The following is a 17,722-nucleotide window of genomic DNA, read 5'->3' as shown; positions in this document are numbered from 1 at the left end:
TTCACTTTTCAGGCCTGATTACTGCCAGACCTGTTGAATCAAGAAATCACCTAAATAGAACCTGTTTGACAAATTGAAACATTCTTAAAGATCAAAAAGCAACAGGATCTCAAGCAGAAATGAGAAACAAAGTAATTGACATGTCGGTCTGGAAAGATTTACAAAGCCATTTCTAAGGCTAAGGCTTTGGCACTTCAGCATATCATAGTGAGAGCTATTATAGCTATTATGAATGGAAAAACCTTGGAACAGTGGAGAACCTTCCCAGGAGTGGCCGGCCTACCACAACGACGATCCACCCAGGAGCTCATTAAAGAACCCTGAACAACATCTAGAGAACTGCAGGCCTCGCTTGCCTGAGTTAGATTCAGTGTTCATGATTCAACAATAAGAAAAAAAGACCTATGAGACAAAAGTTTTACTTTTTGGACGGTGTGCTTACTTACGTAAAACTAACACAACATTTCATAAAAAGAACATCATACAAACCGTCAAACATGGTGGTGGTAGTATAATGGTCTGGGCCTGCTCTGCAGCTTCAGGACCTGGACGACTAGTCATACTTAATGGAATCATGAATTCTGTGCTCTACCAGAAAATCCTCCAAGTGAATGTCCACCATAAGTTCCTTTGGGTTATGCAGCAGGGCAATAATTCGCAACACACCAGCAAGTCCACTAGGGATGGGAATCACCAGTCACCACCCGATAAAATATTATCACGTTAACTAGGGGCTGATTAGATTCTAAAAGTATCACGATTTTATAAATATGTTAATTCGATATTCCATTTTGGTATAACTTAGAACCTTTAAAAAAGTTCAATGAGTAATTAAGTGTAGCCTGGTTCTTATAACATTAGTTTTCTCACTTAAAAACCAAGGGAAGCATTTAAACAATACAAACTAACAGCAAATTAAAATGTAAATAGTTTAACAATTGAGCAGTGCGGATCTCCTTTCTCTGTTATAATTACTATTTCTAAACAAATAATTTAGTCCTACCACACGGGATAAAAACGTGTAAATAGTTTATCTGTAAGATTATAAAGAACCGGTGACGTTTTACTGTTTCAAATACCTTTAAAGACTGAAAAGTTGGGGAGATTTGATAACTGAATTGGTTTTTCCCCCATCTCTGAAAACTACCTCTAAATGGCTCAACAAAAAAAATAAGGTTTTGGAGTGGCCAAAACTAATTCTGTATTTAAAATGCTATGGCTTGACCTTAAACAGGCCGTTCATGCTCAAAAATCCTCCACTGTGGCAGAATTAAAGCAATTTTGCAAAGAAGAGTGAGCCACAATTCCTCCACAGCGATATGAAAGACTCATTGCCAGTTATCGCAAATGCTTCATTGCAGTTGTTGCCACCAAGAATGTCACAACCAATTATTACTTTATCACATAGGAGCGGGCAGGACAACCTTTTAATTTCATGATTTAAAGAATGCATCTTGTATTAACTCTAATGTTTATTTTTAAGTATTGTTTTATGTTTATTTTTGTCTGAATAAACATAAAATTTAAGTGTGACAAATATGCAAAAAGGGGCAAATACTTTTTCACAGCTATGTATATACTGTATATTAAAAAGAGACAAAAGCAGCAGCAGTTCATCTTAAAAGAAACTTGGCTTTTCTGATCCTTCTTATCCCTAATGTCCTAAATTAACCAAGGCTAATGTAGCAAACATGATGTTTAGAACAGATCAAAGCATCTCTGTGAATATGATATGTTTGATAATATACAGTAAAATATCCAGTTGAATGTGTACTTTTGTTTATTATAGGCTGATGAATTTTTATGCACAACTGCTCTTCAGCCAAACCATGTCATTTGTCTAAAGCAGCTGTAGGACGTGTAGGACGGCACGTGAGTTTAAATGTCAGCTCTGCGTTTCCGACGAGAAGCGTCTGGTCCGCACACGCAGTTTACCGCGTTCGAAGGCTTATGTAACGTTCGGTTCTCAGCCTCACAGAGACACCCTGCATACTGATAGCGAAAAGGAAGTGAGCGCAAAACAGAGCAAGGTGAAAGAGATGTGACGGAGATACAGTGCAGAAAGAAGTGCAGGTAAGACTAAAATAAGAGAGGAACTGAGTAAAGAAATTAGAAAAGGCAGAAAACAGAAAGGGGAAAAGCAAGAAAGCCATGGAAGACATGACTTAGAATCATGTTCTTGACTTACGGAGATGCTTCTCTGTTCACTAGAGTTGTACAGAGTGGTTATTTAAATTACCGTAGACTTCCTGTCAGCTTTAACCTGTCTCATCATTGTCCTTTGACCTCTTTCATCAACAAATTGTTTCCCCCCTAAACAGCAATAAGTCCTGGAGGATTTTTTGTTACTTGCAAAAAGTAAACTTTTGAGCCAATTATACATTAAAAGCTCAGGAGATCAGAAATCCCACCTGTCTAGCATTCACATATGAATTGCCACAATGTTGAAATGTTGGCATTCCCTTCTAATCCTACAGGTGGTGTGCTCTAAACTATTCACACACTGGCAGGTGGCAATGCGTCTTGTTTAGGGTTGTAACAAAAGCTTGCCTCCGAGTGGTGCAGTGGTAAAGTGCTCGCCCTATCATCCGGAGATCACTGGTTCGATTCCCGGGTGATGCTGTATCCTCTCACAGCCGGAGTTCTAGAGAGAGCTGATTGGCCGAGCTCTCTCAGGGGGGAGGGATGAGAGGTACTTCGTACTCCCACATTAATCACAGCTCTACAGCCAATCAGGGGCGTCTGTGAGCTCAGGCACGCGGAAGGAGCTGATAGCGCTGTCCTCCGAGTGTGTTACTCCGCCCCCAACAGTGCGTGAGCGAATAGTTAGGAAAAGATGCGGTCGGCTGGCGTCACGTGGTTCGGAGAAAACACATGATAGTCTTCCGGCTGAGTGGTAGTAGTAGCCGTAATGTGAGAGCCCCCTAGTGGCGGGGAGGAATTGGACACGACTAAATTAGGGAGAAAATTAGGGAACCTCCACAAAAAAAAGAATTGTAACAAAAGCTTAAAGAATTGGGATATTTTTTTAAATCATGATACTTATAGAATCACAATGTGATTCAGCACTGGGGTATCGTGATAATATCGTATTGCGAGGCCCCTGGTGATTCCCATAAGGTAAGTGATGACCTTAGTGCAGTTCGTTGCTTATTGTTCTCTGTGTACCTGTAATTGTCCTACAGCTCTTTTTAAGATAAGGGTTGTTTCTTTGTTTTTTTATACATTTACTATTCTGATAATAAAATGTGTGTGTGTGTATAGGTGGATAGTCATTTAGTACTCTTGAAGATATTAAGCCTCTAAGTTCCAGTATGTGAAACTGCGGCCAGTATAGCCAGTGATAACGGTTAAGGCATTGATTTTTCATAAAATTCACGTTGTCTTTCCAGCGGCATCTCTGCTGCCCCACCGGTTTGTGACAGTACGTCGGGGCAGTCCTGCAGCGCGAAGTGGTCTGATTCGGCCCGGGGATCGGTTGGAGTCCGTAGAGGGACGGAGTGTGGTCAATGTGCCCCACAGAGAGCTGGCACAGATTCTGCGCAGAGCGGGCAACACATTGCGTCTGACCGTAGTCCCTCGCTCCAGCGCCCGTGAGTCGCATTTGCTTCTTTAAATAGCTTTTTGACATTTTGTAGATTTGTTTTGCTTAGCATAATGATCTATTTTCCTCCATTTCTTGATACTAAACCATATTTCAAATCAATTCAAATTAAAATTTTATTTGTCACATACAAGACCCAGCCCTACACGGTATGATGTGCAGTGAAATGCTTATACGACTGTCTGTGACCTAAAATGAAACATTTCTCTATGATAAATTAAATTGCAATAGAGAGAACAACTTAATTAAAAATAAAATTTTAAAAATCAATAGAAATTATACAAGAATAAGAATTTTAAAAATCTTTTTTTTAGGGAGTATAAGTTAGGGATATTGTGAGAGACTGAGAGGATGTCATACATATGGTGTTTGTTTCACTTCAGACATTTTTGGGATAGGGAGGCAATTGTATTGGGGTGATAGACACACCTCATTTTGTGTTTTACATGTAATAGCCTTATTGTGTACACGTGTGCCTTATATTGGGGCCAATCAAGAGCGATACGCTGAGGTCAGCATGGTCCCCAGGGTTTGCTTTGGTGAAGGAGGTGCAACAGTCTGGGCAGGCATCACCAGTCAGTGAAAAACAGATTTGGTTATTGTACATGGCTCAGTCACTGGACGTACAGTACCTACCACAGAGACGTCGTAGAACCCATCATCATCCCCCAATTTCGCCAGCACACCCCCAACTTTCTGTTCATGGGTAATAATGCTCCACCACATCGTGGCAGAATTGTCACAGCTCGACTTCAGGAAGTTGGAGTGCCTCATATGGTATGTCCATCAATGTCCCCTGACCTGAACCCCATAGAGCACGTCTGGGACCAGTTGAAGCAGAGACTGGATGATCACCTGGCAGAACTGCGTGTAGCACTTGTGGAAGAGTGGAACGCATTGCCTCAGAGCATGAGACGGCGCTGTCAAGCTGTCATTGCGGCAAATGGTGGAAACACTCGCTACTGACATTGTCAATTTTTGTTATTTGGGGCTATCCCAGTTATTGTTAAAATTTTTGGGGTAATAAATATTAAAGTAATGAAAATGGTGTTTCTTCTCATACAGTATTAGTAATATCAAAGGGAACTTTTACTTATTTCATTAAAATTCAGAGCTAACAGGAAAATAACAATATCCCTAACTTTTTGTGAGTAGTGTATGTACAGGCTGAAAATGTACAATATTTAACTAAAATTACTGTATACAGAAGGGTATAAATTGTGCAGGATTTAAACATTGTACATATAGAAATGATAAAATCTGAGGTATTAAAGTATATACAAGAACATAGAAGTGTAAAAATATGTTGTGTGGGTATGACAGTGCAGTATGAACGAAATGTGACGTATGAAAATGGAATAGTGTTGTTGTCCAAGATTTCCCATGTGTACCTGTTTTAAAATTGTGCAGTATAGTTTTCTGTACTGATTGTTAGAAATCTATATCTTAAACTTTATTGTTTTTTTTTATTGCAGATGTTAGAAATCAGTGTCTCACTTTAAGCAGTGTTGCAACTAATATTCTAATTATTTATACGGCCCTGGAAAAATGTGGTCATCCATGCACAGTTTCCTTCAATATGGACATCCATAGCCACTATAATTTACAGCACACTGTAATGAAATAAAAAGTGTCACCTTAACTGCTGCGTCTTCCTTCACCTTCCTCCTCTCTGATTGGCTGTCTGTGCCACTCCCCTCACACTCTCCTTCATGTCTCCCTTAGATTCATCTGAGCACACAGAAAGTGATCCCCATCACAAAAGCAGAAAGCCTCACAGGTCCAAACCAAAGGTTAGACAACATACTGTATTATTCTTCACGGTATACATTCTTCATGTAAGACTTTTAGGACATGTAAGGATTTTAAATATGTTTTTTTTTTCTCACTCTGTCCCAGGACACATCACGGTACTACAGTGTAGAGCTGGAGAGAGGCTCCACTGGTTTTGGGTTTAGTCTAAGAGGAGGGAGTGAATATAACATGGATCTTTATGTTCTGGGCCTTATGGAAGGAGGACCAGCCTCGAGCAGCCACAAGATGCAGGTTAGTGGGTTTGGATGTGTCTGTACAGAGAATAATAATTTTTTTTTAAATGTGATGATTAGGAGATTTCCGGGTACGTTTTTTTCCCACAGTCCAAGGACGTGTAGGTTACGGTGATTGGCGTTCCCAAAATGCCCATAGTGTGTAAATGGGCGTGTAAGTGTGTGTGTGTCCTGCAATGGATTGGCACCCTTTCCAGCTTCATGCCCTGAGTCTCCTGGGATGGACTCCAGTCCATTTGCAACCTTGTACACAGGATAAGTGGTATAGAAGATACTGTTTGCCTAGCACAGTTATAGCTTTGAGGGTTCTTAGCAAGGCTTCTACAACTTTTGCAGACCCAGATATGTCCACTTTCTCAATTTCCTCATGGTAGATCCTCTCAAGTTCAAACAAATGTGATGGACTCAATGAATGTTGAACTCAGTTATTGAGTTCAGGTACTTCAGCCTGGCCCCTTGAACACATTTCCACACATGTTCTCCACCATAGGATGTAAAATTTGAGAAATTTTCATGCTCAAGGGTGAACCTTCACCGTGGTCTCAGGACATGTCCTCTCTGGAGCAGGATTCTAAGTATCTGCGTTCATCCTTCGCTCAGTTCTGACCAGTGTCCCCATCCCTGCTGCTGAGAAGCACCTTTATAGTATGATGGCGCCAATGTCATGGTTTATTGTACGTATGGTTTTAGCCAGTTAGCGAGTTAGAAAAAGTACCTGGTTTTCCAAGTCCAGATCAAAGATTTTTTTTTTTTCTCAATCTGTGTCCTGAAATTATCTGCCATACTGTATACCTTTTTTTTTATTAGGATTGCTTTCATCTAGCCACTCTAGCATAGGCTGATAAATGGAGTATTTTTTTGGCTCTCCTTCTGGCAGTTTCTCCAGTCTCTGGGAGAAGCTCTGTTAAAAGGGTCACTACTGTAGCTCAAAGCCCCTTTTAGTTTCAAACTTTTTCTGTTTTTCAATAATGGAGCACATTGTGCTCCAGGGAACATTTTAGAAATGCTTGAACACTCTTGCACAGATCTGTGTCCTGGCATAGATATGTCCTGTCCTGCAAAGCTCTACGAAGAGTTTCTCAAACCGCATGGCTTAGTTTTTGGCCTGACATGAACTGGGAATTGTCGAACTGCATGTGAGTCTGTAAGTTATATCCAGGTGAATGTCTGCTTCTCAAGTTGTAAATACATCTTAAGATAATTAACATTAATGATAAATAATACAAAGGGTGTAAGCTGTATTAAAAATATGTATCTGGCGTAAAATCACCAGTCACACTTTTGTATTATAAGGCTAACAGTGCAATATTGATGAATGTTGCAGGTGAGCGACCAGTTAGTGGAGATCAATGGACACAGCACAGCTGGAATGAGCCACAGTCAGGCAGTGGAGCAAATCAGGACCTCAGGCCATAAGATCCATCTTGTCCTAAAAAAAGGCAACGGATATGTTCCTGACTACGGTAAGTTCACTCAGACGAGACATGCCGGATGCTTACTTCGCACTGGTATGAGTGAACGTTTTGGAGGATTCTTAGACCTGAGCATGTGATGAATGTGAGAGGATAATAGAGGCAGACATCGCTGGACATGAATGCCGATGCAGTTTTGCTGTAAAATTTTAAGGCTGACAGTTCTGGGTTTATGAGCTTTTTTTTTTCTTTCTTTAACAGATTACTAACAATAATTTTTTCTTGTGCTTTATTCTATTTTGCATTCCTAATTTTCACCTTATACTCTTTCTATTTTGATTGTATACACTTTTTTATGATTTTATATTTTCCCATTTCTTGACATTTTTGATTCCTTTTCATGTCCTCCTTCTTCTACCTCCTATGTTTATTATTTCTTGTCTCCTGGATCTTCTGTCTCCTTTTCATTTATTATCTCTTGAATTTTTTTGCAAACTTCTTCTAACTGAACCATCATGGAAAAACTTTGCACTTTTCTACTTCTCTACATTTGTTCTTCCTTTCCCTTTTTCTGTCTATCCCTCAGTGGAGCTTTCCAGTCTTTCTCTCTGTATGACCAACTCCAAGCTGGGCGAGCCTTGCTTCTATGTGATCGGGCGGACCGAGAACACGCGGTTGGTAGTCGTTCCTGTTAGTTCTCCCCTTTTCCTGTTTTTCTACCTCTCTTTCTCTATTGCATAATAAACTGTATTTGTTTAACCATGATTGGGAGTCATCCATAGTGAGATGCTAATTATCTGCATGCTACAGAATATGTTCCATTCAACCCATATGTTCTTAAACTCTTATGCCATATTGACCTTTTGTATGTGATCTCATGACGTCTATCCGCTATGGTCCTGCCCACTTCTGGATGGCCAAAAAGAACATTAAATCCAGGATGCTAGTGCCAAAACCTACATTCAGAATTAAATGGAGGCACTTTCAACAAAAAAACACATTTGCTAACGTTATCTTAACTACACAACACTGTCTCCTTAGTAATTGCTTTTAAGTCGCTCTGCATTGCCTCTGAACTGTTTGTGTTGTGTTTTGAGCTACAATGCTAACGTCTCGGGTTACTTTGCTGTAACCCTGTTCCCTGAAAAAGTGGGAACGAGATGCTAAAAACGCTATGGGCACATATTTTTGTGTTGCCGGTTGTGAAGCATGTGTGTGTCAAACACGCAAAATTTTTGGCTTATGTTACCTTGGTCAGGTGACATCATCTGATGAAGTGCACCTGCAGGTTATAAATAGGAGTGAACTGGAAACATTCCTCAGATCAATTTTGTCGGCAAGGACGTCCAGTCATGCAAACAGTGCGGCATCGGATCGCAGCATCTCGTTCCCGCTTTTTCAGGGAACAGGGTTTCATGCAAAGTAACCTGAGACGTTCACTTTCAAAAGCTACACTCAATTTTGCATGAAAACGCTATGGAAATGAGCATACCAACGCCACCGCACTGCAAGTGTCAGGACTCAGGAGTCTCAGACCTAGCTCTGGGAGGCTGACTCGAGGGCCTGTAAGCCTGGAGTTACATAAACATCCAAACTATAAAATCTAACAAATGTGTGCGGAGAGGACCAACTTGCCGCATCACACACTTGCTGCAAGGGGACTTCTCTTGTCAGCGCAATAGATAAGGTATTTTCCCTGGTTGAATGAGCCCTGATTGCTTGCGGCGAAGTGTGACCACGCACCTCGTAGCCTAGGGCAGTAGCATCTCTCCAAAGAAGTAACCATAAGAAAAACCAACTTAAGGGTCAGAAGCCGACAGGCACTGACTCTAGTGGTTCAAAGGGAGGCTCCACACATAAACGGGCAACTAAAGGGTGCTTTCCCACAGAAACCCCATCAGTCAGAACATTACAAGCTGAAATGGCGGCTACGCACGTTCTGAGGGTACTAGGGCATAATCCCGAGGACAACTTTTTTTGCAGAAACTCCAGCACTGAAACAATTCGGCAGTGGACTGGGTCTACAAGTTTTGCAATGCACCAACTTTCAAATACACTCCAATTGAGGGCATAAGTTCTAGTAGTGGGGTGAAGGTTCCAGAGCTCGGGCCGGGGATGAAATTGTCCCTTGCGCCTGAGACAGAAGATTTCTCCTTACTGGAATCACCCAAGGTGAGCCGTCAAGGAGAGATATTAGAGACATAATCTGGGCCACGTATGGGCCATCGCATCCAGACCCAGGGGGGGTCTGGAGGAGTCATAGAGTAGCAGAGGGGACATTGTGCTGTTTCTTGCAGGCAAAGAGATCCATCTCTGCTACATAAAATATTCCATCTTGACTAATTACTTTAGGGTGGGGTTTCCATTCCCCATGTGTCACAGCCTGTCTGGACAGCAAGTCTGCTCCCACCTTCATATGCCCTGGAATGTAAATCACCCTAAGGGACAGGAACTTGTCCTGTGCCCAAAGCAAAACCTGGTGCACTAGCTTGTTCAAGCGGTGCAAGCACAGTTTGCCCTGGCGATTATGTATGAGACTACCATAGTGTTGTCCACCCGCTAGGCCATGATTGCCTCTCAACTGCTGGAGAAGGTGTTTCAGGGCCAGAAATAAAGCCATCATTTCGAGGCAATTGATGTGTCACGCGAGAAGATGGCCTCTCCAGCTCCCTTGGGCTGGACGGCCACCTAAGACCGCACCCCAGCCCGTGAGGGAAGCGTCTGTCATTATTTTGTCACCGTCTTGCGATGAAAAATCGCAGATAGAGTGGGACCCAAAGTCAGAAACCGGGGTCTGAACCACATAGAAAGGGTACGAAGCCCCTGGCGCGTAACCCTTATTTGCCTCTGGGGATTGGCCCTCAAGTGAGATCCCCTGGCTCTTAGCCACAACTGAAACGCTCTCATGTGCAGAAGGCCCAAAGGGATCACCGTGGACGCAGCTGCCATAAGACCTAAAGATCTCTGAAAGTGATAAACAGTCACTTTCTGGTCTAGCTTGATTTCCCTGAGAGTGTTGAGAGTAGATTCGACACAAGTGGGAGACAGCTGTGCCCTCATTGCGATCGAGTCCCATGTAACACCCAAATATGTTGTCCTCTGAACAGAAAAGAGCATGCTTTTCGTGGCGTTGAGTCTCAATCCTAAGGAACGGAGATGAGCTAGGATGACATCCCGATGTCGAAGGCCTAGCTCCTGAGACTGAGCTGGAATCAGCCAATCGTCTATGTAATTCAAAATATGGATGCCCTGGAGTCGTAAAGGAGCCAGAACTGCATTCATGCATTTTGTGTATGTGCGGGGTAAGAGAGCTAGACTACATGGAAGGACCCGATACTGGTAAGCTTCGCCCCTGAAAGCGAACCTCAGGAACTTCCTGTGTTGTGGCAATATTTCTATGTGAAAATATGCGTCCTTCAGATCTATTGTCACAAACCAATCCCCTGGTTGGATTTGAGAAACAATCACTTTTGAACCTGTAATTTCGAAAAAAATGGTAATGTCCAGGGTTGTGCAATCCACATATTTAAAGTGTCTTGTGCAGTGCAAATATGCTTAAAGTAATTTATTTTAAGTGGCTTGTTATAGAGTGATTTACCTAATGACCACAAAGTGTAGTTGTGCAGTATGTCCAGACTGTGTGGATCAGTACTGTGTGGTGTACTGATTAAGAGACCGAATCGCCTGCAGGAAGAAGCTCCTCCTCAGTCTCTCTGTGTTGGCCTTCAGGAAGCGGAATTGCTTTCCTGACCTCAACACAAAGAAAAGTCCATTGTTGGGATGGCTGAGGTCCTTCACGTTCTTCCTGGCCTTGGTCCAGCACCGCCTGCTGGAGATTGAGTGCAGGTCAGGGAGCTCTCTGCGGATGATGCGCTCTGCTGATCGCATCACCCTCTATAGAGCTCGTCTGTCCTGCATGGTGCTGTTCCCGAACCAGGTTGAGATGTTTCCTATCAGGATGCTCTCTATGGTGCAGAAGTTAAAGTTCCTGAGCACCTTGGAGGGCAGTCTGAAGTCTCTCAAGCGCCTTTTTTACCACTGTCATGACCCAATGCGGAGTTTCCTCCCTTGATCTGCTTTGCCAGGACTTTACTGCAGCCACCTTCTACTGTTGAGGTCTTTTTGACTTCAGCTTTATGTTAAGTAAAACAAACGCGTACTAATTCGGGTTAAGGCCATTAAGTATAGTTTCGTGACAAGTTTTATACGTAGCATTGTCCTATTGATTTTGCAGCATTTGAATGAATCTGAGAAGAACGTCTCTTACACTTCTTACTTCATCCTGCTACTTCTACCAGCAGTCACATCATTAATAAACACCAGTGAATCCAGTTCTATTGGAAGCCATACATGCCTATGTCAGGACATTGCCGCCACTATGTTTGAAATGATGTGGTATGCTTTGGATTAAGAGCCCTTCTTTTACTTTTCCATGCTTTCCATAACTGGGCAGGCCTTTCTGTTCTTGAGTGTTACAAACTCAAGTTTGCATCTAGAGGTTAATTCACTTGAATCAACATTGTTTTTCTGCTTTTTTTTCTGTTGTGTAATGTACTATGTTTGGAAGTCATCAATTGAGTCTGGAAACATGTGCTGTAACTATGCTAAATGTAACGGATTTCACTTAGCACGACAAATGAACTACCAGGCCACCAGGCCTTTTCGGGATGAGTCTGCAGTTTATTGACAAAGGACAGACAATTAATACATACGCCTTCCGATTCGATGTGATTCATTTGAAGGATGCAAAATAAAATGCATTAGCACCGTCCTCCTTAACATCAACTGTAATTTTTATACACAGATTTGTCTATAAACATACATTCTGATTTTAAAAGAAGTTTCTCCCATTTACTGCACTCAGTGACATTTCCACAGACTCGATCCACCAGAAAAATATATAAGAGAACACTTATTATCACGGAAAAACCCACAATCAATTTTGGCAAAGGTGCAAACATGAAAGAAACACGTTTATAAAACTCTGAATATACATCAAAATCGCCAACATGTAATGTTTACTCGTTTCAGTTTCATAACTTCCTTGTGATTCATATTAGCTCAAACTTCAACTAGTAAAGTACATTTTTTACTCTTTGATGCAGAGCAACGCAGAAACTTACCTGACTCTCTCCAATCACAGGCTGTTGACACACAGACATCAAACACCTTATCAGTCAATCATACAATTACTTTTGTATCTGTCTATTTAAAGCGGTCAGTTATCAAACTCAGTGTGGCACTGCTTTGGCACTTTTTAATTGGCTCTTTTTCCCTTTCTCTAGGCCATGATGAAGGAGCAGCCCTCTCCTCCCTGCCCTCAGCCCTGCAGCCGCATCTGGCTGCAGTAAATCACCATCACCACCGTCTGAAATCCACATCCAGCCCTCCAAGAACAGGAAGGGCCCCCGGACAGATAAAAGGGACAGAGCATATGGGCTGGGAGGAGAACTCCAAACAAACACAAGTCACAAGTCACAGGTCAAAGGACAGGAGGAGAAGGAGGAGACTAAGCTCCCACAGTTTACCCAGAAACATGCACGAAAGCCACAGCGATGGAGACGATATCAGTGAACCAGCGCCAAGAGGACGGCATAGGCAGAGAGAGACAAAAGGGTATACAGAGAGGAGGAGTAAAAGTGAGGAAAGAAGGAGGCAACCAAATGAGAGAGAGGAAGAGACTCAGGGAGAGGAAAAGCAGCAAGAAAGAGAGCGGGAGAGAAAATCAATGGGCGTGTCTAATCCTAATCAGAAGTATGCAGAGATTAGTCAGAAAAGGAATGAGGAGGAAGAAGTGAAGTTAGAAAGAAAGGAGTGGGGAGAAGTGGAAAACAGCAACAATTTGACTGGTGGAAAGCACAAGGACGGGAGAGACGGTCCGGAGTTAGCAGGCCAGTCAAAAAGTAAGAGAGAGCAAATTCTGACAAATATTTTGGGGAAAGAGAGATCACGGCGATGGGAAGTCGACACTCGATCCTACGTTGGCATGCATTTGCCCAGGAAAGAACAGATTCATTCCAGCCACCTCTCTGCCCATCAGTCTCCGTTCTCCTTTCTCATCTCCCAGCACACAGAGCCAGAATCTCAAGTAACCGCGACGAATGCCAGTGGTTCAGCCGCCAGCGTCCCTAAGTTTTCTAACTACGAAAGGTACCGTTCAGAAGCCATAAGCAGCATAGCTCCGGATCCCTGGTTCAAATCCGGTCTGCACACGCTCAGTAGAGAAATTGAAAGAAACAGACTGACAGGAAAAGAAAAGGAGCAAGCAGTGAGAGAGAATTCAATCACCTGACAGGTTTTTCCAGGAAATCCTTTTACAATTCGAAACAGGTTCTTCTTAGGTTAAGTATCTGTGTGGGCCATATTAATATTTCACTATCCAAACACTTTTGGAGACTACAGCCATACTGTGGTCCATATACCAATTCTAAATAAGAAGAATAAAAAGTGTTGATGTAACATATTTGTAAGGACGAGGTTTTCTGTCCTGCCACTTTCTGTCTCTTGCTTTCCTTTCTCAGTTGAATGCTTGAGGGACGTTATTCTGTGTTTTTTGTTATACTTTGTGTTGCCTGTTATGTTATTAGATCTGGGCTAACTAAAAACTTTGCTCTTTTCTCTCTGTCTTTAATTGTCTGCCTTTTTTTCTGTAGCTTGTTATATAGACGGGAAGACTGATGGAATAAGGTTATAGTTTTGTCTATATCCTGTTTGAGCCCCTATATTTGGGGCACACATGAAGCAATAAAATGCCACAAGCCAAGATTTTCGATATGCAAAAAAAAATTTAAAGATGAGTAATATGTATTATGTATGTTAGACATTTTCCATCATAAATCATATGTATGTGGCATATTATGTGTGGCATTTCAGGGTGTGCTGTTGTAGAAAAGTCCTTTAAACATGGGTGATGTGATATAGAGAGACACAAAGCGACAGTTACAATGGTTACCATTAATAACCAGAATTAGTTGATTACTTTTCTCTAACAGCATGATTATTTTATTGCTCTTATACCACAGCATTTCCAACAATTACAATTACAATTATTGCAAATTTTATTCTACGTTTAATGTTATGAAATGTACACGAGACAAATAAAGGGTCAGTGCCTAATTAACCTTTGACATTAAGCTTTGACACTGGAGACTTCTTCTATTAAATGAATACAAGGGGCGTTCAAGTCAAACCAAGACTTTTGTTTTTGCAGAATAACAGAACACAGTTATAAGTGTAAAAACTACCTTTATTTCTCTATATAACCCCCTGCTACCCATCCCAGCATTTCACTAGTGCTTGGCTAACATTAGGTAAAATGTTCAAAACGCCAGAGCCAAGATCAGACTGCCTGCTTCCCATCTAAAACGTTGCTACAGTATCCCTAGAACTTCTCTAATGGCTTAAAAATTTAGAAATGGCTTGGAGCGAGGTCAGGACTGTACAGGGATGTGGCAATAACTCCCAGCTAAGTTCCTGTTCGTGAATAATTGATCGGGATCGTACAGTTCCTACAAACAGTTCCTACAAACTGCCTCGAGTTATTCGTCAATTTTGAAGGAACAGGCTTTTGCCACATCATTCACGAAAAATTTAATAATAAATCCTGGTTTGACTTGAACGCCCTTTGTAAATATCTCTTGTGTCATGCCAACAGTAAAGCATCCTGAGACTATTCATAGCTGCTTCTCAGCCAAAGGAGAAGACTTACAATTTCGCCTAGAAACACAGTCACGAATAAAGAATGGTACGAAAACATCTCTTAAGAGCAGCACACGGAACAAAACATCAAAATTTGGGGAAACTCCTCCGACCCCGAGGGGGTCAAATAGACAAACAAAATCCCACAAATTCTGACAAACACCAAAATCATTTTTGGCCAATCAGATTGGAGGATACTGTGGTATAAAAGACATCAACATATTGTCTCACTTTTGTCTTGGAAATACTTACCCACTGAACAAAACAAAAGTTTTGGCTTTTGTAGGTGTCGCAGTGTATTAACCATGTAGAGTGTTATTATGTGTACTATATGTACGCTACACTTGTATGCTTCAAAAGATTCTTCATTCTTCAAAGTCATTTGATCCCTACAGACTTCAAGCCTTTCAAGTGAATCTTATCACTCTGTCTGGAGTCAAACATCTTCCTGTAACTTGACCACTGTCCTTATGACCTCACTGACCTCAGTCTGATATGAACGCTTGATTGCCTTCGGCAATAACCACAGCACCGATATTTTTATGTTGCCTGTGAAAGTCACATTGTGTCTGACATCATCCGTTGTTAAGTACTGAAATTACACTATGCAGCGGCAAAGTGGAAGATTCAAGGAGGAACAGAAATAGCCAGAAACCACAGAGTGTCACTATAAATTTCACTCCCAAACTCAGAGATCATGAAACAGTAACTCAAAGTGCCCTCTGTGTTGCAACACAACACAATCAAAACATGCATCTCCTTCCTTTGCCATTCTACGCTGGATGGATATACAGTGGAACCTTGGATTACGAGCATAATTCATTCTGAAAGTGGACTCGTATTCCAAAACACTAAACCAAATTGACTTTTCCCAAATTATTCGTTCCACACCCAAAAAATAAATACATAAAAATACTTAACACAAAATATAAAGTAAAAATAAAACAAATTAAACTGCACTTTAACTTTAAATCCATACAGATACGTTTTCTTTTTCGTTTGTGCGCGCAGGTATGTGTATGTGTGTAAATCTAAAGTAAGCCCCCCTCTCCCCCTTCTCGTCTACACAGTTACCCTTCCTCCACTCTTTTCACACAACGGAAACACTGTTTAATCTAAAAAAAAAAAAAAAAAGAAATCTCTCTAATGACACTTGATTAAGCGACACACTAACAGAATCACTGCTTTAAAGTAAAAATAAAACAAATTAACCTGAACTTTACCTTTGAAAAGAATTGCAACAGAGCAGTGTTTCTGTGTAGAGCAGAGAGAAAGTGTGTGTGTGTCTGAGTGTGTCTGTGAAGGCGAAAGTAGGAGGGGTCTGTGTGTGGGTGTGTGATACTGATACTCGGTACTCGTAAACCAAGACTTGTTCGTTTTTCAAGTCAAAACTTATTGAAAATCTTTGCTCGTCTTGCAGAACACTCCCAAACTCGCAATCCGGGGTTCCACTGTAGATTTATTTAATTTTTTATTTAGTTTTTTTTTATTAATTCTATCTGTTTTACCAAAGACTGCAGTAAAGTCCTAAAGCTGGAATCTGTTTGCAAACTGTGCAGCGCTTCTTTTGGAAGTTTGTCTCAAGGTGATGTTTTACCTTTGTTTCCGTAAAGAGGGACTTTTGTATGTTTGTGTTTTTAACGTGTCATGTTTAAACGATTAAATAAGGGCAATGAACGTCAGTACGTGTATTATGCTGCTATTCAGCCATAAACCAGAGTAGATGAATTATTAACTACTTAGCGTTGTTTCCTATACCTCAGGAGAAATTCTCAGATGGACGAATAAACATGTTTTGGGTTATTTTTTTTCTCCAGAGGTATGAGATATATACTATAGTGCCAGATGCCAAATGTATACTAGTAACCAGTATGATGTCACCATTTTAAAGCATTCATACAGTATAGCCGGATAGTTTCTACGTTCCCAGCAGGTCTGGGCAAAGTTTCAGTCTGTGTATGTGTGTGTGATGTAAAAATGATATGGATGTGAGCCAGTGCCAGATGCAGCTTTACATTTGAGACCCTTTTCTCTTTTTTTTGCTATATATATATATGTGCAGGTATATGCAGTGAATATATCTATGACCATGTATGAATTGTAAATATATAAATATAAATATATATATCTAACGTGTACAGTTTATTATCGACATAAATATAATAGATATATTATTATATTTCTTTTATGATTATGCTATATACAGTTGTAACCAAATTGCAAATTGTATTAAATTATATTAAAGTAATAAAGATTTATGTATCTACTATGAAAGAGCAATGGTATGGTCTCTCTGTACATTTCTGCCTTACATTAAAACACAACAGCCAGTTATGGCTAATTACTGTAGGTCTTATCGTTAATGGATTCTGTTTACAAACTTATCCCTTGCAATTGAAATAATCCACAAGCACTCAAAGCGTACATATTTAGTTAAAATGTATGTACTGCACAAGTATCATACAGTACATATGTTTTTGCATTTTCTTGGCACCCATTCAATCAGAAGTTGTGTAATAATTACATACCAACAGTTATAATAGAAAAACTTGCAAACTAAAATCAGGACTGGTGATTTACACTTCCAGTGTGTATAGACCCATGTCATTCTGGTACATTATTTGTTTCAGTGGCACAGAAATCAGTAATGGTAAAGTAAGGCTGGTGTGTTCATGTTTGCGTGTTCTATAATGTTAACCATTATAAAAGAAATCCCGTACTGGGCTGGCATGTGACTGAACAATCAGTTAAAGAATAGCTTAAAAATCTAAGTATTCCCTTAAAGTACTGAGAAATACAGGATTTAGACATTTAGTGGAAGAATACTGTATGTCTTAATACATGTCTAATAGCAACCAAATACAGTAGTCTGAACTACCTGATGACCAACTTAAGTGTTAATGTATTAAGACCTTAAGACTTAAGGGGGGTGGATCCATATTGTATCCTTTGAACTGTAT

The 17,722-nt window shown here is 40.8% G+C and overlaps 1 protein-coding gene across 1 annotated transcript in view; it reads left to right on the top strand.

The window, feature by feature from the left end:
• LOC128529752 (membrane-associated guanylate kinase, WW and PDZ domain-containing protein 2) overlaps positions 1-16,836 on the top strand; it is an 84,807-nt gene extending 67,971 nt beyond the window's left edge. Inside the window, exons 13-17 of the mRNA XM_053503251.1 lie at positions 3,393-3,593; positions 5,330-5,397; positions 5,504-5,650; positions 6,977-7,115; positions 12,350-16,836. Of these exons, the coding sequence (XP_053359226.1) occupies positions 3,393-3,593; positions 5,330-5,397; positions 5,504-5,650; positions 6,977-7,115; positions 12,350-13,356 (1,562 nt within the window). The 3' untranslated portion in view covers positions 13,357-16,836. The remainder of the gene's footprint in view (positions 1-3,392; positions 3,594-5,329; positions 5,398-5,503; positions 5,651-6,976; positions 7,116-12,349) is intronic.
• The last annotated feature ends 886 nt before the right edge of the window (positions 16,837-17,722 follow it).

This window comes from Clarias gariepinus, chromosome 9 (genome assembly GCF_024256425.1).
Source record: "Clarias gariepinus isolate MV-2021 ecotype Netherlands chromosome 9, CGAR_prim_01v2, whole genome shotgun sequence".
In the NCBI taxonomy this organism is placed as follows: Eukaryota; Metazoa; Chordata; class Actinopteri; order Siluriformes; family Clariidae; genus Clarias; species Clarias gariepinus.
This window is presented reverse-complemented; position numbering and strand designations above follow the sequence as displayed.